The following is a 25,629-nucleotide window of genomic DNA, read 5'->3' on the forward strand; positions in this document are numbered from 1 at the left end:
TGCTAATTGCAGGCCTCTGGCAAGTGATTCCTATTAACGCACATGGTAATCATTAAGAGAAGGGGGTCTGCACTGCATATGTTGCCTCTGGAAAAAGGGAGGGGGAGGAGATGCTGTTCATCTGCAGTGCCAGGTATTAAGGGACATAATCATACTTATGAGGTCCTGGGAAAAGCGTGGTTTGGAAAGGATTAAAAGTGTGTCAGAGAGAAATGAGGGGTTAACAGTCCCTGTGGAACTTGGGGAAGGGCACAGCCAGAACAGTGTGAGGTGGGCACTACCTGCAACCTCCCTGGCTGAGCTCCAGAGACACTGGGAGGGAATGCAAGGGAGGATACCCTGCAGAGCAAGGGGGCTGCCACCTCACTCCTGCTGCCTTGAATTAGTGTGGGTCTGAGCCTCGCAGGGATGCTGCTCAGAGCCCTCCTGAAGCATTTGCTGTGGGAAAGCATCTTCACTTGGAGGTTGGTACTTTCGGAGGGCACGAGATCCCTCTTGCACTCCCAACACCTCCAGAGAGCAGGGACACCTGAGCAGGTCCTGAAGATCTCGAGTGGCAGGGAGGGAGGGGGTTAAACACACCCCCAGCTCAGCTCAGCTCAGCTCCCCGCCGTGCCGCAGCATCACCTCCCGGTCCTGCTCTCCCCGCACCGCCGCTCCCGAGGCCGGTTTTTCCCCCGTTCCCTTTGCCGTGTGTAGTTAAATTTCCCCCGCCTTAGTTGATGTCACATCCTGTTCCACAGCCATCCCCTGCTAGTAGCCAGCCCTACCAATTCCTTTCTTTCTTTTTTTTTTTTTTTTTAATCCCTGTCCTCTCCCCATCACCCCCCCTTTTCCAAGGCAAACTTTTGGCAATAGCAGAGATAATCATTTCGTGCTCCGTTGAATTTCTCCTCGCAAATGTCTTTCGATCGGGGGAGTCATTAAAAAAAAAAAAAAAAATTAAAAAAAAATTAACCCGAGAGCCAGCACCGAGAGCAGAGGAGAGAAACTGGGATCCCAATAAATATGCAAAGTGAAGGCTCTGCTAAGCAGATTTCTTGCATTGCTTCCAGGGGGTGCTGAGAGCCGCCCGGAAAATCATTCTGATTTATTTTATTTTTTTTTTAAATTGCATTTTATTGTCCTTTTTTTCCCCCCTATTTTTTTCCTTTTTTTTTTTTTTTTAAATTAAAATAATATTAACACTAAAGGACTGAGGAGGCAGCGAGGAGCTCGGGGATCGGCACGGGGAGGCTCGCCCGGAGGTGATCTGTATGCGAGGTGCCTAGAACTGGGTGCGAGAGATGCAACCGGCAAGCAAGCTCCTGACCCTCTGCTTCCTCATCCTGATGGGCACAGAACTCACTCAAGTAGGTTTCTCTCTTGCTTTTCCGACACCCCCCCCCCCTTCGCCTCTCCCTTTCTCCCCAACGCCATTTTCTATTAAACCTCGAGAGCACAAAAGAAAACTGGAGTAGGAAGCTGCATCTTCGTACCCCCCACCCCCCCCTCCACCCCGCTTTCTCGGGTACCCCCCCCCTTTGCTCAGCCCGCGGTGCAGGTGGACCCACCGGGCTGGGGTGGGGGGGGGGGGGGGGAGAGGGAGGCGGATGGGTGCAGGTTGAGGGGCTCAGGAGACCGGACCCCAGGGTGGAGGAGAGAAGGGGGATGCCCCGGTGTGCTCCCACCCCCCCGAAAGGTATTGGGTGGGGGTGGGGGGCACCTGCTCGCCCCGCTTGTGGGGAAAGTTGTCGGGGGGGGGGGGGGCTGGGCGGGCAAGGGGTGCAGCAGGAGCACCCCGCTACCACCATCCCCCCCACACCCCCGCCGGGCTCGGCTGGCCCCGGCCGGCACCCGGGGCTCGGGCTCTGCCAACTTCGGGGCTGCCTGTCCCGGTCCCCGCGGGGACGCGACGGGAGTGCAGGGTGGCATTGGCTCCTCACCCCCCACACTCCACACCAGCTCCTCCTGTGGGGGTAGCTTTGCTGATTTTAGGTGACATTTAAATGTCCCTTGATGTTTCCATCTGTGACAGGCTTGTGGGAGAGAGAAGCATCTTATTTATCTTCCTCTCCCCCCTCTGCCTTTTCTGTTTGTTTGGGGTTTTTATAAATACCAGATTTTAATGCTTGCATTTACTGTCCCGGCCCCAGGTCTGAGTGAGTAGTGGGGTTGGGGGGGGGGGCGGGGAGGGGGAAGAAAGGAGGCACACAAAAGCCATCTCTTGCAAGTTGGAAATAAAACTCCATTTGACTTCTTTAAGATAATTGGGGAGAGGCAGGCAGGGTGGTTGTCTTTTGTGTTTTTATTCCCAGTCACTGAGGAAAGGAAGAAAAGTAATTGCAAGAGGATGCTCTGGATTGTGGGGTTAATTGTGATGCTGCCTGGAAGCAAAAAAGAAAGAAAAAGAAGCTATAAATAGGAGGGGAATGGAGGCTTCTTAGTGTAGAAGCAATTAGCAGCTGGGCTCTCATCCTGGATGCTTTATGTAGATTATTTTTTCCTTTCTCCTGCTGACAATGCTCTCCCCTGTCACTGCCCTATTGCTGAAGTTTCAGTAGCTGAAGCCTTTTGGCTTTGCAACCTCAGAGTATTTCTGCTGCCCCCGAGAAGAAATGGCTAACGAAAGAGCTGCCTTAATTGCATGGAGCCCTCCAGAGAAGGCATGAGAAGGTAGTAATTTGGGGAGGGGGGAGGGAGGAAGCGAAGAAATGTAAGAGCCGGGTGGATGAGGAGGGGTGGGAAGGAACCAGAGCTGCAAGTGAGTGCCCAGGAGAAGCCCATTGTGTGAGAGGATGCTCAGGGAGTGCGCATGCGCCGCGCTGGACAAAGCAGCCAGCGCCAGGCAGCATTGCTCAGGAATCAGCTAAAAAGGGGGGGTCCTCACTACACACCGGCCCAGCCAGGGCACAGCCAGCCCGGGGTCATGGCAGCATCATGGTGAAGCAGTGTGGTAGGGCTGCCCCTCCAGCATCCTCTCCCACCCAGCCCCAGGGAGTGCACCCATGTCCTGGGGACCTGGGAGGTACGCTGTTCCCCAGGGGCTGCCACCATGGGTCTCACCAGCCCCCAGTGCTGTGCATTGCTGGTGTCTTTCAAGGACACCGAGTTATCACCTCTCGTGCCAGGGATGCCGCTGTGCCTGGCTACTTTTCCCCTTTCTTCTTTGTGTGTGTGTGTGTGTGTGTTTGTGTGTGTGTGTGAATGCAGCATGCCAACTTTCTGCCTAACTTTGAGTCAGGGTCAGGATGGGGATTCAGATCCACTCTGGCCCATGGGGCTGAGCTCTGCCAGCTGGCTTGGGCAGAGTTACCTCCCAGCCTGTCCCCGCTGGCTGGCAGGAGGTTGAAAGCCCCTGCTAAACCCTGGCTTTGCTGAGCTGCCTTGCTGGGGCTGGTTTCTGGTTTGCAGCATCTACCTGGGCTTTGCTGCCTGCAGGTAGCTGAGCCCTGCCAGGCCCCGCACACTGGCCATGCAGAGCTCTCCTGCCAGCCTGCCTGCTGACTGGCTTGGCACTGCAGAGCCCTTTCAGAGTTTTAGCATCTCATTTCTGTAGCACAGCTGCCAGATGCAATCCCCAAATATGCCTTTCAGCTCAGGCACCGCCCAGATCAGTGTCTTCTACGTTTAATTCAGTGCTGGATTCACATCTCCATCACACGTGTGGAGTCTTTCCCATCCCGTGCCAGGGGGAGGAGGGATCGAGGTCCGAGGGAGAAAGGATGCTGATTTAGGCAGCTTTCCCTGACAATGCAGAAGCTACTGCTGCCTTTTCCTCTCCCTCCCTGCTGGTGACACTGGCAGGCCAGGGCACAAGAAAGGAAGAAATGGGGAGAGGGACAGCGGCTAAATAGGGCTGGAAGGCGTAAGCACATGGCTGGCCTGCCAGCTGGGTGCTGGAAAATCTCTTATGTGGAGGGGAGGGAGTTGTCATCGAGGTTTTGGCACTGCAGTATCCTCTGATGGTCCCCTCGGGCAGGAGGAAGGATGCCTGCGTCCAGCTGGGAGCACACAGGTGATGCACACATGGCTGCACCCCCAGGTTTGTTGGGGGCTTTGAGACCTGCCTAAGGTGAATGGTGGTTTTACCTGTGTGAAACAGCTGCCCCTACACCCCACGCCCCAGCCCTTTGCAGAAGCCCCTGTGCCTTGATCCCTCGTGTGCAGGGTCAAGGGGATGGCAGGCAGCGAGACCTGCACGAGGCTCTGGGATTTCTTCTGCCTGCCAGAGGTCTCCTGAATTGTGTTGTGCCTTGCCTTGGCTTGCCACAGGTCAGTGATCAAAACCTGAAATGACATCTTTTGTTTGGGCTGAGCAGGCTGCTTTTGGGGTGCAGCAGCCAGGTATGGGTGCTGGGACAGGGGACCCAAGGGTGCAGCACCCTCGCTCAGATCTTTGCCTGGGAAGCCCTCAACCCAGAACAGGGCTTTCTCTCTTTGTCATCTTCTCAGTGAGGCTTTCCTGGTGGCCATGGAGGAGCAGAGCCAACTTACTCTCTCTAAGGATCTGCTTGTCACGTGCAGAAAGGCAGTGCTGCCAGAACAGTAGAGGATTTGGGCTGCTGTAGTAAAGCCAGGGGTATCAGCAGAGGGGGTTCAGGATGCCATCTACTTGCCTGCCTGTCTGTCCAACCCATCCTTTTGTCACGCTTCGTGCTTGCTGGTGAGCTGCTGGGGTATTACTAGTGCAAAGCTCTTTGCATGCCTCAAAGTTCTGCAGGCGCAGGGCACGGCAGCCAGCTCTGACAGCCACTTACCCAGTAATCATTGACACTGCACAGGAGAAACACCTTCCTGGAGCAGGCAGCTACTAAACATTTAGGGCTTCTGCAAGGAAAAAAACCTCACACAACACACAAACAAAACCAATTTTGCAATTGATTTTCCTAAAAGCACATTGGGTCCCTCTCAGGGGTATAGTCAAAGGAAACTGGGGTGCTGCCAGGGATGCCCACTGCCCTCCCCAAAGCTGCCTGTGCCCTTCTGCCCCAGCAGCACTCAGCACAGCTGTGCTGGCTCCTCTCCATCCATGGGGGACTTCCCAGTGCCCAGTTTGGTGGCCGGGCTCTTCCCTCCCCTGTCAGAAACACATGGAAACTAGGAGGATTAAGCTGCAAATCTGCAGCTTGTAACAGGAGGCAGCTGCCTCATCTCATAAACCAATTTGTGTCTCATTTCACTAACTTCAGCTTTAACCAATAAAAAAGAAAGGTAATTTTCAGCCCTGGGTCGTATTTATTACTCAAGTTATCAGTCCTTGTAATCAGTATTAGCATCACTGCGTAAAGTAATACAAAACTAATTACTATCTGAGTGAATTAGATAGATGAAGGCTGTAGACTGCGTTGATGGTGGAAGAAGCTAATTTTCGAGTTATGAGTGATGAGCAGTGGCTTTGCTCTGCAGTGCTGATGCTACGAATGAAAGGGAACAAGATGGGGACACCCAAGGAGTGTTCCTCTGGGTTTTGTTGCCTATGGGGGCCTTGGCCAGGCTCTTTGGGAGACCTGGGAGGGCAGGGGGATGCCCAAGAGGTTGAATCAGTCAATCAGTCCCCCTAAATGGGAAAGGTGTGCTTAGGGAAACTGAGGCACTGAGCCTGAGATGTGTCTTAGCACCAGCAAATCCCAACTGTAGGGATAGAGCTCCTTAAAATCCTGATTCTCCCTCTTCTGCAGGCTGCAGCCTTAGCTTGCTACTGCCCTCCCAGAGCTGAGCCCAGGAACTCTGGTCCCAGCCTCCAGATCAGCTTTGTCCTGGGTTTTGGCCCTGGGAAACTTTCTCCCCATTGAGGTCCCAGGTCCTGGTTCCCAGTCCCTCTCCCCACCCCAGCTGGGATGCAGCATTCAAAGCCAGCCAAAATGCAACAGATCCCCTGGAAAGATAACCACGGGACAGAGATAACAGCACAGCCACAGCCCCTGCCAGCTCTGGGTCCAGGAGCAGCAGCGAGCGGCCCTGGAGTGATGCCGGGATTTCTAGCAAGCAGCTCACAGGACAAGTCTTCAGTGTAAAAGCACTTTCTGACCAGAGGCATGCAACTGAGCCAGGGAAACATGTCCCAAAAAATCATCATCGTGAACCAGAGCACCCGAGTAACAGGAACCTCCTGATGTAAGAAACCTGCACCGAGTTCCCTGGGCTCTGGTCTAGCCCAGTGGCTCGGACGTGTCCTGGCACACGCTGGTGGAGCACGGGTTTAATGTCAAGAGCAGCTTTAGCTAAACACAGATTTAGCCAAGTGAAGACCTGCAAAGGGGATTATTCTGTGGCATGAGAAGCATCTTCTTTCTGTGGCGGAGCGTGGGGCTAACAGAAGGAAAGGTTACGGAGTGTTTTGCGCGAGGAAGGAGCTGTCCTGGTGTTGGTAGCTGGGGGTTAACTTTCCAGAGCACATTGGGCTGCCTGCTCCTGAAATGTGTCCATTCCTGGAGCCAAGCTCAGCACCAGGCACAGGCAGTCTCACAGAGTCCCACCAGGAGCTGGCAGGGATCTGCAGCATCAGGGCCACTGTTTCCAAAGCACTTTGGGGTCTTTTATTGCCTTTTCCTTCTCTTCCTTTGCTTTGCCTGTCTGACCATCCCCATCCTCCCTTTGATAGGAGGGGAAGAGTTTGCTTGACGTTGCTGCAGTGCCAAGGTGTCAGGGTCCAGCTTCAGGCTTGTGTGAGTGATGGTAGCACAGACAGTGCCAAAAAACAGGCAAAAAAAAAATAAAAGCAAGGACATTTGGAAGTCAGACCCCAAAATCAGGGAAACCTGGTACCACGTTAGTGCTGTGACCATCGTGACGTGCTTGGGGACAGATGCCTCACGGCAAATGCAATAGAAGATTATCCCACGGTCCAGAGGTGATGGGGGTACAAAGTGTATGTTCTTTGACAAGGGTGATCTTGCCCACACAGTGTCCCAGGGTCAGTGGGGTGCCTCTTCTGCCCAGTGCTGCTTCCAGGCTGGTGCAGGAGGATTTCAGATACCTCCTGCCACAAGCCCAGGCAATGGAGGGTGCAAGGGAAGGGGGTGGATGTTTAATGTGTTGGGAGAGGGATGAGAAACATCATCCTTCTCTCAAGAGCAAAGTCCAGGGCTCTGTCCCCTGTAACTGTGAGGTGCCAGGCAGAAAGTCTTTTCCACCCTGCAATGCACCTAGTCCCATGCAGACCAGGCGCCTGTGCAAGTGCAGCAGCACCTGGCAGTGGGGCAGCAAGGGGGCTCTAGCAGCCTGGCATCCATCAGGGCTCCACTGGAAAGAGTCCTCTGGAGGCTGGTTCAGAGCCACCATCAACTAGAGGAGGGAGCTCTGGAGAAAAGTCACTTAGTCCAAGTATCTAAGGAGGATCCCTAAAGTTACACAGCAAGGTCCTTCCAGAGAGGACAGACCTTTCCCGCAGCCCCTGGTCAGAGGGCACAGCTCATCTTGTGGGTCTCAAGTGGAGGGAGAAGGAGTTGGAAGGAGCTGGAGGATGGATTGTTCCATGTACTGGAAAGCAATCCCGGGGCAGAACCTGCCAAATTACCGAGTCTGTGCTCACAGAACTGGAGCTGCCAGCCCTGGTAAGGTGCCTGGGGCACTGCACTCCATCCGACAACCAGCTCAGCTGGACATATCCTCCTTGCTGGAGATGTCAGGTGTTAGCTGAGTTGATGTCTCCTGCATTTACTGAGCCAGCTTGGAGCAACGGCACAAGATTTGAGGTTGGTGGAATACAGGTGTACGTATTTTAAAGCAGATCCCATCCTCTCACCGTGCAGTTCCCCGTTTGGGGGCTACAGGCACCATCTCCACACAAGCTTGGGAGCAACAGAAACTTCAGCACCTCTTCTCTGAACCAGCCAGGAGAGGGAGACAATGTCCACCGTGTCCCACACAGGCGACAAAGAAGAGTTGGTGGCGTTTGCAACCCTTGTCCCTGGCAGGGCTCCTTTAGGCAGACAGCCACGCTGGGCGTTATCACTTCCCAGCAGCAGAATTTTCCACTAAGTAGCTGTTTTGGAAGACCCTGTTCTTTGCTTTTATGTGTCTTTCCTCACCTTTCTCTGCTCAGAGTATGTGCATGCAAAGAGGATCTTTTGTTCCCTGACAGGGTGCTCGCTGCTCTTGTGGGGAGGGCAGCTGTAGTGTGTAGGATGAGAAAAACTTGGTGACATCATGCAGTAGTTTTTTCAAGGCAATGCCCTGTGGGAAAAAAAAAAAACAAACCCACCCAAAACTGCCACCCCCTGACCCACAAAGTGATTAGGAGAACCGTGACCTCAATGGGTTCAGCAAAGCTGCTGGTGAAGAGATTTCTGCTGATGTTCCAGTGGAAAGTTGCATTTTTAAGGGCAGACCCTGCTTTGCTCTGGAAAGGTCCATCAGTGAATGCTATCAGGTCAAAAAGAGTCATCTGTGTCTCCTCCTTTGTGTTTTCACTCCTGTTTCCTCTGCCCCAGCATGAGTAAAGGCAGCATCAGGTCTCACACATCAAGTTCATGTCTCTACTGGCTTTTTGCTGTTTCATTTTGTTGCCATGCTGGGCTTCTAAAGCCAGGGAAGTCATTAAGGTAGGGAAGAGTTTTCCCTGTCTGCACATCACCTACTTCAGGCACTGAGATAACACAGGTCATTTTCCTGCTTGATGCCCATGACCTGGCTCAGCACAAAGCGACCGGCAGCATCTCCCTGCACAGCAGCAACCACCGCCTCTTCCCTCTGAATTAGCCTTCACCTCCCCAAAAATGGAAATGGTGGCATTTTTGGGAGCCTCAGGTTTGTCAGGTCTCTGCTTTGGGCCAGCTGACATGGGCTTAGCTTGCATGGCTATGCCATGGGCAGCCTGGCAGCACTGGGGAAGGGCCATGGGTTGTACCCTGCGGACTCAGGGGCATCCTGCTCCCAGCACAGGTTATTAATGTGTTAAGTGACCGAACTTCCTGAACAGGTCTGGAAGAACAGCCCATCTCTTTGTATCCCTGTCTTAATTCCTTTTGGCTACTTCATAAACACTGGAAGCAAGAGAAAGAAAGATCACCTGGATTTCTCTCTCCCCCGTTATTACACACACAGCCCCTCTTCTAGCAAACACAAGGGCTTTGCTCCAGGGAAGCTGGACAGCTCTGCAGACTGCCTCCCTCTTTCCTGGTGCCAGGTGCTAGGAAAAGACTCCTGGGAATGGCCCCCACCCCTACTTAGCAGGGATTTGTGGCTGCTGCTCCTCTCTCCGTGCCTCACTGTCCCCGTCTGCAGGAGCTTTCATCATTGCAAAGCACTTGAATGAAATCACCTGCGAGCCTTTAGTCCAGGTGGAATCCAGAGCAAGGCAAAGGACTTCTTGTTACCCCCCTGAACACCATTTTAAGTGACACAGTATCCATAGGTCTAATTATCTTTGTATGTGTTTGGCATAGACAAATATGAGGGATAAACTTTACTTAAAAACTCGGTTTCAAAGTGAACATTAGGATGATTTAAGTGTAGCACTCAAGTGTTTTATGTGGTATGAAATCAGATAAGCAATCAGGGGCTCGGCTGCTACAGTGCTGAGCATAGCATAAGCACCTGTTAGAACGGGAGCAGAATGGGGAGCTGGGATTTATTTTAGAAGATCAAAGCCATCTGAGGCTTCTGCATAGTGAACCTGTGCCTACAACTGCAGCCTGAAACACCTCCTTGGTGCTGACCTCGTCGAGCACAGTGCTGCGTGACCTGACAGAGGTTTTGCCATGGAAGAGATGCTTGGGGTGTTGGGTGATGCCAATTTCATGGGGTGGAAATAGTTTATGTGTTTTAGGAAGCCCTGAGCAGGACAGTGTCCAATTTAGAGGGCAGGAGTGTTTTCTTAGTAGTTTCAGCAGCAGATTGACCTGCCAGGTACCTGACTTTAACCAGATTAGACCTGCTCTGGCATAAGCAGGGGAAAAGGGCAGGGGTGACATGGTCTGAGGGTGCTGGGAAGCGAGGGAAGGGAATGGCATTTCAGCTGCTGCAGCCTGTGACACGCACCAGCCGCTGCCTCCCAGTTACCAGCGTCTGATTCTGCCACCGTGTTGTCAGAGGGACAGGATCCGACCTGGAGTCAGCGCTCCTCTTCTAACTCATCTCTTTCTCTCCACCTGGTGGACTTGCTAGATGCGTTTCCATGTCAGTGCTGTACAGAAACTCCCGAGCGCTCTCTGCAGAAACTGCTCCGTTTGGCTGTCACCGAGTCTCCGCTCCCTTTGCCCAAAGCAGCAGTGCCAGGGTGCGCTGGGATCACCCCACGTCAAGGGCCAGGTCCTCAGCTAGGGACAAGGTCTTTTTAAGGTGGGACAAGCCAACTCAGCAGCTCCCTGCTTCCCCAGTTGGGACTTGCTCTGCACACCAGCTTGGATGCTGTACGGCAAGGAAGTACTGGAGAGTCTGTAACTACTTGCAGCTGTATCCCAGCCAGCTCCAGGGGATGGGGGCGAGACCCATGACCCCAAGGAGCTGTGTTTTGGGAAGAGTGGTTCTGGAGGTGGCAGGTTTGGGGCTGGGCTGGGCTGATCAGAACCCGGTGGGTCTGGGGTGTCTCCTGGGGGCTAGCCAGGCTGGGGGAGGTGGGGCTATGGACAGTGCAGGGTCTCCTGGAACAGGGCAATGGTGTCTGCTCCAACATGCTGAGGCTGGTGCTTTACCAGTGGAGCAAGAGGCATCACTTCTGTTCTCTGGAGAGGAACAGGGGATTCATTTCATAGTTTGCATTAAACAGGGCGTTTAAAGGTCCAGTTAGAAAAGGATTTGCAAGGAGCTGCAGAGCTCTGTTGGTCAGAGACCTTGGTTCTCATGTGACCAGGACAGTTCTGCAAACCCTTTCAGGAAACCTGAGTCATGGACAAGCTCCATCTCGCTGCACAGACAGGCTGTACGCTGTTTGCAGTGCAACAGCCGATGGGATTCCTCGGCAAGGTTTGCCTCAGAGCCTCACCAGCCACAGAGAGCCGAGAGTTTTCTTCGAACTTGGGACTGGGATGCTCTGGCCACGCCTGATGCTGCCTCATCTCTCCAGTCCATGCAGCCCTGTCTGCTGGGAATGGGGCAAGAGCAGCACTGGGGCAGGAATGGGGAGAGAGCAGGGCTGCTGCCTCGAGCACAGGCAGAGGTGCCAGGGCATTTGGATTTAGCTCAAGTGTGTCGTGTCCTTCGTGCTAACAGAGGGCCGTGTCTGCAGGGTGTGGAGAGGGGGCAGGCAGGGATGGGGGGGATGATGCCCTGACAGCCCACAGCCTGGGAAGACCGCAGGTCTGGGGACCACCAGGTGCCCTGCCCGGATCCTCGTGGGTTTGTGGGGAAGGGCTGCAGCCCCTGCGAGCCCCAGGGCAGGGAACGCCACTCCCCGCCGCCCGGGCTGGCAGCAGCTCCCCTCTGGCCCCGGGAGAAGCGGAGCCTCCGGCACGGCGCTTCTGCCCACACACCGACCCCGGCCCGGCGCTGCACCGCGCCCGGTACCGCCCGCAGCAGCCGGCAGGGGGCGCCGCAGTGCCGCGCCGCAGCGGGGCCGCGCCGCAACGGGGGAGCCGCCCCCCGCCCGGCCCTTACCCTGCCCGGAGCCGCCCCCCGCCCGGCCCCGCCCGGCCCTGCCCTGCCCGGAGCTGCACACCCCCCCCCCCCCCCCCTCCCGGGCCTGCCCAGAGCCTCCCCTCACCACCGCTTTTCTCCTCCCCAAATCCCGTGCCGCTCTCCCCAAGTCTCTTCCCGCACCACCAATTTTTTTCCCATTTGCCCGAATCTTTTTTTCCTTTCCCCGTCCCCCCACCCCGCTCCCCTCCCTCCCCAAATCTTTATCCCTCTTCCCAAACCTTCCTCTCTCTTCCCCAAGCTTTTCCGCATCTCCCCAAGTCTTTTTCCCTAACTCTTTCCCACTCGCCTCAATTCTTCCCGCTCTCCCCAAATCATCTCTTCTTCCCTCCGCTCCCTCTTCCCCAAATCTCCCCCGTCCCCCGAAAAAAGACTTCTTTCCCTCCCCCAAATCTCTCCTCCCCTCTGCTCCCCCCTCCCCTCTCCAAATCCGATCTCCCCTCCCTCTCCCTCTCCCCCCTGCCTCCCACCCGCCCTCCGCAGTCGCTCCGGCTGGCTGGGCGCTCCGCGGCGCTCACGCCCCCCCGCCCCTCCTTCCCTCCCGCCCCGGTCCCGTCCCGCCTCCTGCAGCCGCTCTCTCCGTTCCGCTCCGGTTGGGGCGCGCCCGGCGGCGGCGGGCGCAGGGAAACAGCCCAGCTTCGGTACCGGCTCCGGCGACACCGGCAAAGGCACCGGCAGCACCATCGCCAGCGCCGGGCAGGGCCGCGGCGGGGCGGCGGCGGATGATGGGCCGGCGGCGAGCGGCGGCGGCGGCCGGGCGGCTGGCGCAGCCCGTCCCCAGCGGCATGGAGCCCGGCGCCGGTGCAGAATGAAGGGTGCCTGGCGCCCCCCCCCGCAGACATGTCTGTGCCTTTACTCAAGATTGGAGTCGTCCTCAGCACCATGGCCATGATCACCAACTGGATGTCGCAGACGCTGCCCTCCCTCGTGGGGCTCAACACCACCAAACTCACGGCGGCCTCGGGCGGCACCTTGGACCGCAGCACGGGAGTAAGTGCTGGGAGGTTGGGGGGGGTGGGGGGGGGGCGCGGCGGGCAGGAGGATGGAGCAGGGGGAGCATCCCTGCCCCCGGAGCTGGCTGCGCCCGCCACCCGCCCCGCTCCCCCTCGGCCGCCCGGACCCTCCTCACTTGGATGCCCCCCGGGCTGCCAAAATTCCTCTTTGTCTGTCTTTCCTCCGCTGCGAGGCCCTTCGGAAACCCCCCCATCCCCGGCCGCAGAGAGCAGCAGCCGGGAGAGAGGCAGAGCCGCCGCCCCTCGGGGTGCTGGGGAGCATCGCTTGCCAAGTGCCCCTCGGGGCCGTGCGGGAGCCGGGTCTGGGCGGTGCGCGACGGCGGGGAGGGGGAGAGAACGGCAGGAGATGGGGGAGCGGGATGGCGATGCGGGGAGCACCTCTCCTCTACCCCTCCAGCTCTCAGGTTTAGCCAACCCCGGGCTGGGTGCTACCTGGGTGACCCCCCACTCCGTGGCTTCAAACTAGAAGGTTGCAAAGTTTCCCTCGTCGCCGCTTTGCAGTCGCAGGGCGAAGCAGCTTGGGACACCAGGCGCGAGTCCTGCAAGATCGCATTCGCTTCCCTGCTTTTAATCAATAGTTGTTAATGGGATGGAAAACGCAGTGGAGAAGTCGCGGTGTGTTTCGGTCGCGCCGTATGTTTCCTGTCCCCGTTTTTGCCGGAGGGCTGGTACGGTGCCTGCTCTCGCCACTTCGGAAATGGCTGAGAAAAAGAATCCTTCTGTCTGTCTTCCCTTCGCAGGGAAAAAATGGGCACCTTCTGCCTCCAGGCTGCATGCTTGTGCCTTGTAAAAGAGCTAACGTATTACAGCTCTGCTCTTCCGAGATGAGTATTTCATGTAGTGGTTCTGCCGATTGTGAATGAAACTGGGATGTGTTTCTTTTGCTGCGTTACCAGGGAGTATGAGACCTATATATAATTTTTTTTCCTGGTTGTTTTAGCTAGAGAATCGACTTGTTTGTCTGCCTAGCCGCCTCTCTCAGTTCACGTCTGTCAACATGGGTATTTGCAAGGTTATTTGTAATATATTGAAATAGTACAAAGAACATTTCCCTCCTGGTTGGCAAAACGTTGGTGCCTTGAAAGCGATCAGGGGCTGAATTGGGTTTAAATAATGTATTTTGTAAAGTACTGTGAGATCAAAGAAAAATTAAGATCAGAGCAAGGTACATGAAGGGGCTGGGAACGTGCTGTGGTTGTGGCTGGGCTCCCTTGCTGCGGCATGTCCTGGAAGCTCAGATTGAGGTACTGCTTGTGCCCTCCGGACCGCATCCCTTCTTTGCTTGCTTTCCCTGCCCGGGACCCATCAAACGTTTGGAGGGAATTGGTTGCCTGGTGAACCTTCCCATCCCTGGGGCAGTCAGGCAGAGGAGGGAGGAAATGTAACTCCCGGTGTCCGTTTGCTGAGGAGAGCTGATTTTCCCGCTGCCGGATCCGGGAGAGCTCTGCAAAGGCAAACTGATCCCTGCTCAGCGCTCAGCCAGGGTACTGTATCCTCACTGGTAGCTTGGGCACATCCTCCTCTCAGTGTCAAGGAGTCAAGGGCTTTGTAATGATGGCTGGGCAGCAGGTTCCCCACACTGATGCGTTCGGTGCCTTACAGCACATTACTGCCCTCGCTGCTTCGTGGGGTTCCTTGTGTCCATGCTTTCCCACACGCATTGCCCTCTTACCTCAGCTCTTGTTCTCCTTTTCAGACCCTTCTTTTATTTGTCCCCAATGCATATTTTTGCATTACAAGTGAATTTTGCCATCTGGGCATCCTCAGAGGAGCTTCCCTCCGCTTCCAGCACAGCTCCAGCACCTGCCACATCCATCCTGCATCTTCCACTCAGCCCCCTTCACCTCCCACACCCCCACCAGGCCTTCCCCCATTTACTTAATCCATCTTTCCCTGTGTTAATTAGGTGTTGCCTACCAACCCAGAGGAAAGCTGGCAGGTCTACAGCTCTGCCCAGGATAGCGAAGGACGTTGTATATGCACAGTGGTGGCACCTCAACAGACGATGTGCTCGCGTGATGCCAGGACAAAGCAGCTGAGACAACTATTAGAAAAGGTAATGGTTCACCCCATCTGGGAAAGGTGGTTTGGTTTGGCATGAAATTGGGGGGTAAAAACCTGAAGGAGCTGGGCTCAGCTGAATTTTCCAGGGCAGAGGGATCCCTTGGCCCAGCCCTCCTGTGCCGTAGCTGTCCCCGTGCGTGTAGTGGGGAATAATCAGCTGCAGTCAGGAGGCTAAATCTCTCTTAAGTGTGTCTAGAGGCACAGAGGAAACGGGACCATGGCCTAAGGTCAGGTTAAAACTGCTGAGATCAAAGCAGAAATATTGAACTACATCACTAAAAAAAAATAAGAAAAAGCAAGAGATGCAATTTACTCAGTTTTTTTTTCCCATTACATTAACACGAGCAGTTTCAAAGGGTGAGCCTGAACAAGATGAGAGAAGATAGAATTAAAAACCCAAAGCCCATGTGTTGCTAGCCAAGCTGATATTAAAGAGGTCGAATAAAACAGTACAAGCTGTCGACATCAAATAGCAAAGAAATGACAGTTAGTGGTCCTAATGTTGACATCCACTTGATTAGTTTTTAATAGTCTGCTGTCCGGAGAGATCAAAGAATCTCATTAGGGAAACATTCCCGATAACAAGAAATTTTCCAGATAATAGATTTCATTGAAGAAATGCCGTTTCATGTGAAATGGGGCTCCTCTCTTGAAAATACAAGTGGGCTCCTGTGCTGGGTGTGTAATTACCCCTCGTGCCCTAATGCCATGTTGGCACGCGTTGTGCATGACGAAATCATTTTTATCCCACTGCTTTTGGGAAGTTGATGTATTAGTCACTCATAACAATATTAAACCTACACTTAACTGATTTTTCCTATGTGATAAGGACAGCGAAGTGAGGAAGGAAATATTTAGCACTAAAATATGCTTCAGTATATCAGAGGCTTCTAAAAATAATCCCACTCAAGCTTTTACTCCTCTAAGCAATAGCAGCAATCGGTCCAGCAGCACATTAATCTAAGAGGCAGCAGGCGTTATATTAGGAGCTGACACGGGCATCTAAGAGCCATCGTGTTCCCAGAACTGCTCTCGTGCATTAAAGGAGCAGGATTTGACCCGATGCTCTCTGCTAATGGACAGGCAAGTTGGGTGTACGAGACCTGGGATACCAGCAGCTCCCATGTGGAGGGTGTAAGTGCTCAGTGATTTCTCCCTTATGCAGCTCCCTGGCTGCCAAGGAATAAAGTGAGGGAGGAGCGGTATTTCAAGGCATGTGTTCTAGAGATATGTTACCTGCCTGCTAATCTGTCTGCATCTCACTCCTACGCTAACCTATATGAAAACCCCAAAATAAAGAATAGGCTCTTAGTGCGAGACATCTGATTTTGACAGAGGCTGAAATGATAATCACTATAGGATAAATGCAACTGCAGGGAAGAGCTTCCAGCTTCCCAGGGTGGATTTCAAACCTGAAAACTCCTTCCTTCACCTGACATTTTAACTCTAGCTTTGTGATGGGAAAACTCGCATCTCCTGATTTCTCTCTGCCAGCAGATGAAGAAGAATAATGTGTCAAGAGGTAGTTTTGTTTGGGTTTTCAAGGGAGAACTGGCAGTCATCTATGGAAATAATAAGGCACTGTTTTTATGGGCAAGAAATAAGCTACCTTTGCATGTTTGTGTGTGTGTACACAAACCAAACCTCTGTCCTGGAGCTTCAGCAGCTGAAGGTACTTTGAGGTTCAGAGCTGCCAGGACCCCGTCTACCCTCAACACGTGGGCACAGGCATACGCAGAGAGACTGCAGATGATGCTGCTTGCAAGTGAATCCTGGGCATCCCGTCAGTTTAAGGAGCAGGCGTTAAGTGAGGGGAGGGGAGCCAGGTCTGCTCGCCACCGCACAAACTGTTCAGCCCATGTTTTGACACCGAGGTGTCTGAGCTCATCTTTGGCTGGAGTACGCGGAGTCCTTCCAGCCTTGTATGTGTCAGGTGCTGAGTCCAGATCTTGGACTGGTCCCAAACCAAGACATCACCTAAATCCTGTTCATAAACAGATTATGTTTTATCTTCAAACAGATTTTTTTGTTTGGTTTTTTGGCCCTGTTATCTGGGAGGACTTCCTCCTCTGCTAGTTAAACCATTTTTGGTTTCCTGCCAATTCTTATTCTTTGCCAGCACTGGTTTCCAGATTAAACAGTTCTTTCTGTTCCTTTGATATTCACTCTGAGGTGTATATAGAGAGGACAATGACATCTCTTCTCAGACTTCACTTTGCCTTCTACAGACCTTACAAGATGAACTTTTCGTGTCCTAGTCCATCAGCCACACTCACCTATCTGCTAATTTTTCCTGAAGACCACAAAGATCTCCCCCAACATGTCTCGTGCTATTGTTCCACCAGTTTGTCTGGCTACTCAAACCTAAAGATTCATCCTAATTCAAACCCACGGTGGGCTTAGAATAGCTCTTTTGAGCTGGCACAGGAGGCTGATCCACAGGGAAGCCTGATCTAGGTTTAAACCTTGGCTTTGACCATACTAGAGCCACCAGGCCAATAGTGACCCTCCATTACTGCAGTTTAATTCTGAAACAACTCAGTGTCAAGAAAGGACTGGAAGTTTCATTTGTGTCAGTTTTCTATTTCAAATGCTAAGCTTTTTTCCTCCAAGACAGTCACACATCTCTCTCCCATTTATTTGATGGAAAAATGAGATTTCATGTTCAGAGTTTGTGCTTCACCAATGGAGGCAAAAAAACATTTTAGCTGCTGTTTGAGGATAGCAGTTAGTGGATGAAGCCAAGGGAATTTGGGAGACTGTATCCTTCCATCCCAGTTCATTAGAGCACTTACATACATGCTTAAGTTTAGGCTGTGAACAGACTCATTGAAGTCTAATCACGTGCCAAAGTACTGTGCTGGATCAAGGGCTTAATATGCTAATGAAGGAAAACAAGTAGATCTTCAGCTGATGAAGCACGAAGAGATGAGGACTGATGGAGACTGACTTCTTACAAGCCTGGCCAGCATCTTGCCTGGTTGAAAACAATATCAGCAACAAATAGCGTGAGTCTGGACTTGTAAAACACGTCCCCAGAATAGCACAGCAACTAATTTTAGGCCTCTGAGTTTAGAGACATGTGAGGAAGCTATTTTCCTCTGCAGTCAGGGGAGAGGCAGACTCCTCCAGAGGTGATTCAGAGCACAAGCCTGAGCGAGATGCTCTGATTCATTTCCTAGCAGAGTCTGTCTGTCTCTCTCTTTCTCTCTGCCATCCAAGATGCAGCGTAAGAAGCATCCTGTAGCCTCACTCAGCCCCTGCAGGGTTAGACACCAGCATATCGTTACAGAAATGCTCTTTTCAGATTACTTGCAGCTTGGCCGTTAATTGGGCTTATGCATTAGTGGGATAAATTAGATCAATTTTGTACAATCCCTACAAGTCACTCCTATTCCAAGCCATTGGAACGATTCCCCTGTGTAGATACAGCTTGACTCAAAGGATAGACTGGATTACCAGGATAAAAGTAATCTGCAGACCAGTCATGCTTGTCTAAGACTTCCCTTGTCCTGCCTCTGGGCAGGGAGAGGTCTTCAAACTCCTCTGCATCCAGCCCAGGTAAATTAGCACCCAGCTGTGTCCACTGTGAGCTCACATACCCCAGGGGAGGCACAGCTGAATGGGAGCCACGCAGGCGCAGGGCTGAGCTCAGTTTTGCTCTTTTCCTTCTCAAACCAATAGAGTCTTGCTCTGTTCTTCCCTGCTCCTCATGCCTCCCTGAGCAGGTCCTTGGTGGTAGTCAGGATGGGTGCTGGTTCATCTCTGGGTGATGTGTTGGGACTCTGAGACTGAAAATAGTTTCACCTTTGCTGCAGAAGACCATTAGATCCCCAGGGCAGTTGTACCGGTTGTACAAAATGTTTCCTCACTGTTGGCCTTTGAAATACAGGTTGTCCATACATTTTTAATAGTTCCCTGTAATAGTTTTCATGTCATCGTGCATGAGCAGTGGGCATTTTCATCCCTTCAGAGATGCAGGCGCCAAAGTTGGCATTTGACCTATGCTGGTTTCAGCAAGTAGTCTCCGAGACCTGGCTGCGTGCGGGTGTCCTGCTGTCCCCTCACTCTGTCACTCAAGGTAAGTCAGAGCAGCCCAGTGTGATTTGCTGGAGGCAACACTGCGCTTGTACCGTTCATTCCCCATCCCAGCCTGTCTGCACGGGGCTTTGGCGAGGACGGAGACGGGAGCGGATGTGGCAGCACAGGCTCTGGGAGGTGTCTTGGAGTGAATCCACAAAGACAGCGCTGGCTTGCATTTGGGTTTTACTCAGACACCCACAGATGAAGAGACCTGAACCAGGATGCCTTTAGTTAGGGCCATGACGCAGCAGCGTGCTTGGATGCCTGAATCATTTTAAACACAGGCGTCATCCCCTCTGATGCCAACAGCCGTTATCTCGGTGGGTAACGCGGCGGTGGCAGGAACACTGGTCAGTGGGGTGAGCCCTGTTAACGTACAAACCCAACCATCCTGGTGCAAAGACCTTAAATTACACCCATTGCTTGATGCTAAATAGGCGCTTAGGTGCCTGATGAAATCAGAGCTTCCTTTACCTTCCCCTAGCCTGAAAAAACGAGAGAAGGGAACATCTTAATAAATCAGATGGCAGCCAACCTTCAGAATCAGGTCAGCCTAGCTATAGCTTCCCCCCCCTCCTTACACCTTCAGCTCTTTTTCTCACGATGAGCCCAGCCAACCTTCTTGCATCATTCCTTCAGCAGGGCCAGATGGGCGCTGCGCGGGGAGCCGCGGGGATGCGGCATCGGGCGGCTAGAAAAGATGCCGACGTGGCACAACCGCCCAAATGGGCAGGCACCAGCAGGGCCAGCCGGAGCGGGAGCTCCCGTGGTACTTCCCAGCTTCCGGATGCCCTCACCTGCAGCTGGATTTGTTGTGGCAGATGCTGTATAAACAGTAGGGCTGTTTGGGTAATGAAGTTTTTACTAGCTGGGAGTAAAGTTTGCACTTAGGCAATCAGTGAGTGTCACTTGTGTACGTGAAGAAATGATAATGTGCACCTCAGCAGAAGTGTTTCTCCTAGCCAGATGTGCTTCTGCTCAGCTAAGAGCTGCTCTCTGCACAACGGCTGGTGCCATCCCAGCCTCTCAGAGAGGCCATCACAAGTGATGCATTTTAGCTTGACTACAACCCTTATTTGCATGTGTGATTGTTAAAATATTCCCTGCAGCACAGCAGAATAAATGTTGATGAAACCGATTTGCTCTATTTTAGAGCATGGGGGTCACGATGCTACGAGATGCTGTTGATTAACTAGTAAATAATGCATAGGCTGATTACCCTTTAGCTTTGTTGCCCGTGTAGGAAAAGGTCAGCGTTCAGCATTGGGGCTGCTTTGCTGTAGGGAAGTGACACCTTCTTAATGAACCCCTTCTCATTTGGCAGGTGCAAAACATGTCCCAGTCGATAGAGGTGTTGGACAGGCGGACTCAAAGAGACCTACAGTACGTTGAGAAGATGGAAAACCAGATGAGGGGACTGGAATCAAAATTTAAGCAAGTGGAAGAAAGCCACAAGCAGCACCTGGCAAGGCAGTTTAAGGTATGTCTACTTTCCAAACTGCTAACAAAGCTGTGGCCAGGGATTTAGTGGGGTGCACGTGGGACTGTGGCCAGTGTCCCATCGGCTCACATAGCCATTGGTCCAGTCATACACAGTGCTGGTGGCCACCCACCCATACAGCTCCCTCCTGTCCAAAGGATGGACAGATCCAGGGTGCAGCATCCTCAGCCACAATACATTTTTCTGTAGGGTCAAAGTGTAAATCTCCATGTTCCTGGACCCACAAACTACTTGGGTGCCCTAAATAGGGCAGCGGGTGATTGTTCCATGAGAGGGGGTCTGCAGGGAGACCCTGGGGCAGCTGAGGCCATGGCATGGTGAGTTTCCCAGTGTCCAGGGCACAGTTTCCTTGGAGAGAGCCAGGAGTTAGGGCTCTGATTTTTACAGCACGTGGCAAACCACAGTGGGCTGTCACCAAATCGTGTCCCTCCTTGGGATGGTTATAGCAACAGGGCAAGTGATCAAACAAATCAAACCCCTCCCCCCCTCCCAAAAAAAACCTCCACCGAAGTACAGCCATCCTCAGGGTGGAATACTGCCCAGCTCAGGGATGTGCAAATGTCCAGTTTTGAAGCAGTGGTGTTGGCAGCAGAGCCAGCACCTTCTGCTGGGGTATGTGTGTTTGGTCCTGGTGTCATAGCAATGAGAAGATACCAGCCTTCTAAGTGAAGCTGTCATTGTGAGCAATGGTTGAACTTTGAAGCATTGTGCTGATAATGACTGAGATAGCCAAAAGGAAGCTGTCAGCAATGTTTGGTTCAATTTTTAGTAATGTTTTGGATAAATAGATAGGAAAAACAAGTTGAGAAGATTCCTAGTAAAACCTGGGGACATTTCTGATCAGCCTGGCAGCGGGTTCCCATCCCTGTTTCCCAGCAGCTGCCCAGCCGACTGCTGCTTTAAAGCAGATCTATTTTATTTTATTTTTTAATTAATATGTTAAATACCAAAATGCCAAGTTTACATGAAACAAAAAACCCTGGGAAGAAGTTTCTTAAAACTTTTCACCAATTCCACCTCTCCCACTCCCCATCTCCAGTTACCTTGGGTCCCTACTGTAGCTCCGCAGCGCGGATGTGAGGACCTTCTCTCTGACTGAAGCCTGAGTTTCATTTCTGTTTGTTTATTTTTTTCCCTTTTGTTCTCCCTCCCTCCTCCCCCACACTTTTCTGCCTAGTTTAATCCTCCCCATTGCCTGCCAGGGAGTTTGCACCAGGAAGTGCAAGTAAATAAGAAACTAAATATGTTCCCCACATGCCAACCACAGGAGGGAAAGTGACTTAAATAGGAGGGTATGGGAAGGGAAGGAATGAGGCTGAAGACCAATTTCTGATCCCCAAGCTGCTTCAGCAGACAGACAGACAGATGTCACAGCCCTGAGCGCTGTGAACTTGGCCACTGTGCAGCGGTTTAAGCAGCACCAGGTATCCTGTGTATACTAACATGCTTCATTAACGGGTAGGTGCATGCATATTTATGTCTACTCATTAGCTGCTGGAGCAAAGCACCTTTAACAAAATGCTGTGTACCGTGCCTTTAAACGAGGCCTTCATTTAATTTAAAGAAAGAAAAGGAGGGGGGGGGGGGGGGATAAAAAAACCCCAAGTCTTCGTTTCTGCAAAATAAATTTGGTAATGACTTTGATTTTTATGTTCTTTATAGCATGCCTAAAAGCAGTAAGGGATTTTTGTCTAATTTGCTGCCAAAGCACCATTTTAAATAACAGCCACAGCATTTTGTTTCTGCTAATGCCAGCATTAAAATGTGAGTGGTTTGGAGCTCTTGTGTTGGGGTTTTTTTTTTCTTTTCTCTTTAGTGCTGTAAGAGTTATTTGTCTATGAATGGCTATCTATATAAGGCAGGTTAGTGAGCTAGATCCTCAACAGTATTTCATTTTCTTGCTTACAGGGCTAACTTAAAAGCAAGTTTTTTCAATGCTGCAGTGACTGAAGAAGCAGTTCACTCCCATGTAACCATGAAAAGAGGGCCACAGAGCATTTTGCACCATGCATTGATTTATTTTTTTTTTATTATTTTCCAAATTAGCACCATATCTCACTAAGGAACCTTGAACCACACAACCAAGATCTTCCTTTGCATGCAATTGTAGATGCATTTCATGAATAGTTTGAAACCCTTGTCAATGCATATATATATTATTTTCTTTTATTTTTTGGAAAGAAAAAAAAAAAAAAAGAACTCTTTGTGTATGTGATCTGAAGCATGTAACCCTAAGATGTTGCATTCTAAAAATGACAAATAAAGGCCTTTCCCAAATATTTTGGTGTTCTGCAGCCTGTTTAATATGTTCTTTCCAATACATCATTTGGACCAAAATAATAATTAAAATAATTTTAATGATAAGAATTGTGGGATATGAACATTGCACTCACGTAGGAAGCAACCAGGTCAAGGCAGAGTGTTGCAGATTTTTGCACGCATAGCACTGAACCGAGCTTATTTTAACCTTGCAGGCAATAAAAGCGAAAATGGAGGAACTTAGGCCTTTGATACCAGTGTTGGAAGAGTACAAAGCCGATGCAAAATTGGTATTGCAGTTTAAAGAGGAGGTCCAGAATCTGACGTCAGTTCTAAACGAACTCCAGGAAGAGATTGGCGCCTATGACTACGAAGAGCTTCAGAACAGAGTGTCAAATCTTGAAGAAAGGCTTCGTGCATGCATGCAAAAATTAGGTAGGCTCAGAACAACATGGTGGCACTGGCTAAACACCATCGGTGTTAAACCACGCATCCCGTCTGGAGGCAGAGATGCTAGACTGGACATCTCCTTGTGCCTTGCCTGGCTGTGAGGGATGAGCTGGCACAGCCAGGCTCGATCCTGTAAATATTTACGCTCTAAGTAACATTAATCTTGGGAGTAGTCCTGCCAAGGATTACTTGCATGACCGATGTTGCTCGTGGCGTAAGTGCTTCAGGATCGGGCCCTTGACTAGGCATGTGACTTTGTGCAGCGTTTGCATAAGTGGCCGGTGAGATGCTTGGCCTGTTGCAGGCACTGCTTATGCAAAGCAAACACATGCACCCCTTTTTTGCTTGTGCATCAATGCCCAATCTTTTTGTTGAGGGGACCTGGCACACCAGCGAAGGTCCCTGAGCTGCTTTAAGTAGCGTGCCTGTGCAGGCTGTGACTCGGTTTCCCCCTTTTTTTCCCCTTTTCCTTTTGCATCTTGCAAATCCCCGTTGAGAAGAGCATGACGTAGCTGGTGTGGGTTCGCGGTTTGGTCCGGACTGTGCCATGTGCAGGGTATAAATCCTCCCCACCTCTCCTGTTCCCTGAACAGGGAGCCCCTTCCAGCAGGCCAAGTAACCAGCAGTGCTAAAACCCAAGAGATTCATCTGTAATCTCGCTCAGAGAGCATTAATTGACTGAACCCCGTGGGTGTGTTGTGGGGACACGCAGCTGTAGCTAGCCCCAGCATCTGGCCCCAAACAGAGGGTGGAGAAGGGGGGAAGAAGGGCACTGCCTTCTGCAGCTGCAAGGAATCTCCCCGACATTTGTCGGCCAAGCTCTGACTTGATTTAATTTCTACTTACATTATTGACTTTCTTGTTAAGCAATTTAGGTAATCTAAACACATTAACTGCTCTGCAGTCTATTTTGGTAGCACATATGAAATTACACTCTCAGGTAACTTCATGGAGGATCAGATCTCTTCTGAGCACTTTATATCCATGGCAAGGTAACGCTTTGTTTCTCTCTTGTCTCTGCTGGTGGGATTGCTTTTGCTTGTTTCTAGATGCCCAGCTGCCTCCCTCTCCTGTCCTCTGATACCTTGTGTGTCCCTTAAAAGCTGCCTCTCAACATCTCGGAGAGGAAAATGAGTTTCCACCTAAGCCTGGATTCTCAGAGGCATTTGAACTGAGTGTGCAGCAAGTCGTGCACTGAGATACCCCCGGGGAGCTGCCCGGAGGGCAGGTACCACCTCCCTCAGCTAAGTGAGATGCTTTGTCCTCTGTTAAGGAGTGCTGATGTGCCCAGGTTTGGTTCAGGGCAGAGCAGACAGATATGAGTTATGCTGTCACCTTCTGCACTATGACTACTGCGATTCCTCTCCTCACCCCGTGATGGTCACGGGAAGGCAGTATGGTTTGGGGGTGGCAGAGAAGTCCAGACTCTGTCCTCACCCACTTGAATTTCACCCTGAAAGCTTAATGGGGACAGAACTGGTGGAGGTTGTAATGACTTGGTGCTTTCTGTGTCAGTAGTACCTAATTCCTGGAACTTTATCACATGGTCACCATACGGACGTCTCAGGAATGACAGTCCTGTGGTGGGTAAGATAAGAAAGGATGGAGAACAGGCCTGGGAGTGTCTGGTTGACCAAGTTCATGTAGCAAAATCCCCAGCATCCCCTCACCTCCAGCACAGGGCAGCTCTGCCCTGCAAAGGCCTTTTCTCATTCCTCCACAGGCAGAGGTGGATGAGATCAGAGGAGATGATGCTTGAGGAGGGACCCATTTGCTCCATCCATAGCCTTCAGCCAGTCTCTTGAAGATGAGGAAGAGCTGTGGGTAACAGGGAGAGGGAACAACAGCAGGACCCAGGATTTGAGTTTGGGCTGTGGAAGTCCTTTCCCAGGGATAGTTCTTTACACAAAGCTGTCCTGGACCCCATGGCCCCTCTCCATCCAGCTTCAGTGGAGCTGCCTAGCCCAGGCTGGCTCCACCAGAGCCAGGGAAGCTGTGATGATCCTCCCACAGACCTCAGCCAGACTTCAAGCAGCAGCTCCCAAACCATTCAGGGCTCCAAAAATAATAGTTCCCTCTTGGACGCCTAACCCCTTCTGCTCTGGGCCACATCCTGGCTCATCACATCCCACCCGTGCTCAGGTCCTCCAGCTGGGACATCCACCCAAGGTTAAGTCCAGGTAAGACTGAGGCAGCTAGTATGGCAAGCTCTCACAGGCAGCTTTTTCTAGAAACTTTTGGAGTATTTTATTAGTTTTTTTGAGGCTTTATTTGGGCTTTTTGGTTGTGCCCCTTCTTTCTCCTCTTGCTGTCTCTGTGACCATGGCGTCAGGGCAGCTTTTCCACCTTGGGGGCATTGCAGCACCCCTGGGTGTTCATGGAGGTAGACACTGTGTCTCACAAGGGTTTGCCCATGAGGGTTTGCTGCTCACTGAGGAGGGTGATTTATTTGGTCACTTAACAGCAAACAGCATGGATTGAATTTCCAATGCTGTTTATCGCTCCGGAGTGTAAACCAGTGAAAATGGTAGTTAATTGACTTAAATTGGGATAACAACCTTACAGACACTTTGCTGCTGCATGATGAGGCCCTGTTTGCTGTGGATTGCTGGTTGCTGCAAATTATCTGCTTGGAGGGATCCACTGACGTTTCAAGTAGCACGTTTTAGCTTAGATTTGCTTCTCCATGGGCCAGTAGTGCTG

At 51.8% G+C, this 25,629-nt stretch overlaps 1 protein-coding gene across 2 annotated transcripts in view; it reads left to right on the plus strand.

Annotated features, from left to right (window-relative positions):
• Positions 1-1,286: 1,286 nt before the first annotated feature.
• Positions 1,287-25,629, plus strand: part of OLFM1 (olfactomedin 1) — a gene marked incomplete at its 5' end in the record, with an annotated part of 32,764 nt that continues 8,421 nt past the window's right edge. Inside the window, 4 exons of one of the 2 annotated variants that reach the window (XM_084272598.1) lie at positions 1,287-1,352; positions 14,476-14,625; positions 20,041-20,196; positions 22,692-22,911. In XM_084272598.1, the coding sequence (XP_084128724.1) occupies positions 1,287-1,352; positions 14,476-14,625; positions 20,041-20,196; positions 22,692-22,911 (592 nt within the window). Of the gene's footprint in view, positions 1,353-12,396; positions 12,547-14,475; positions 14,626-20,040; positions 20,197-22,691; positions 22,912-25,629 lie in introns of those variants that run through there. The other variant, XM_084272597.1, reaches the window with a different exon arrangement.

Source organism: Gallinula chloropus, assembly GCF_964237585.1.
Source record: "Gallinula chloropus genome assembly, chromosome: 18".
Classification (NCBI taxonomy): domain Eukaryota; kingdom Metazoa; phylum Chordata; class Aves; order Gruiformes; family Rallidae; genus Gallinula; species Gallinula chloropus.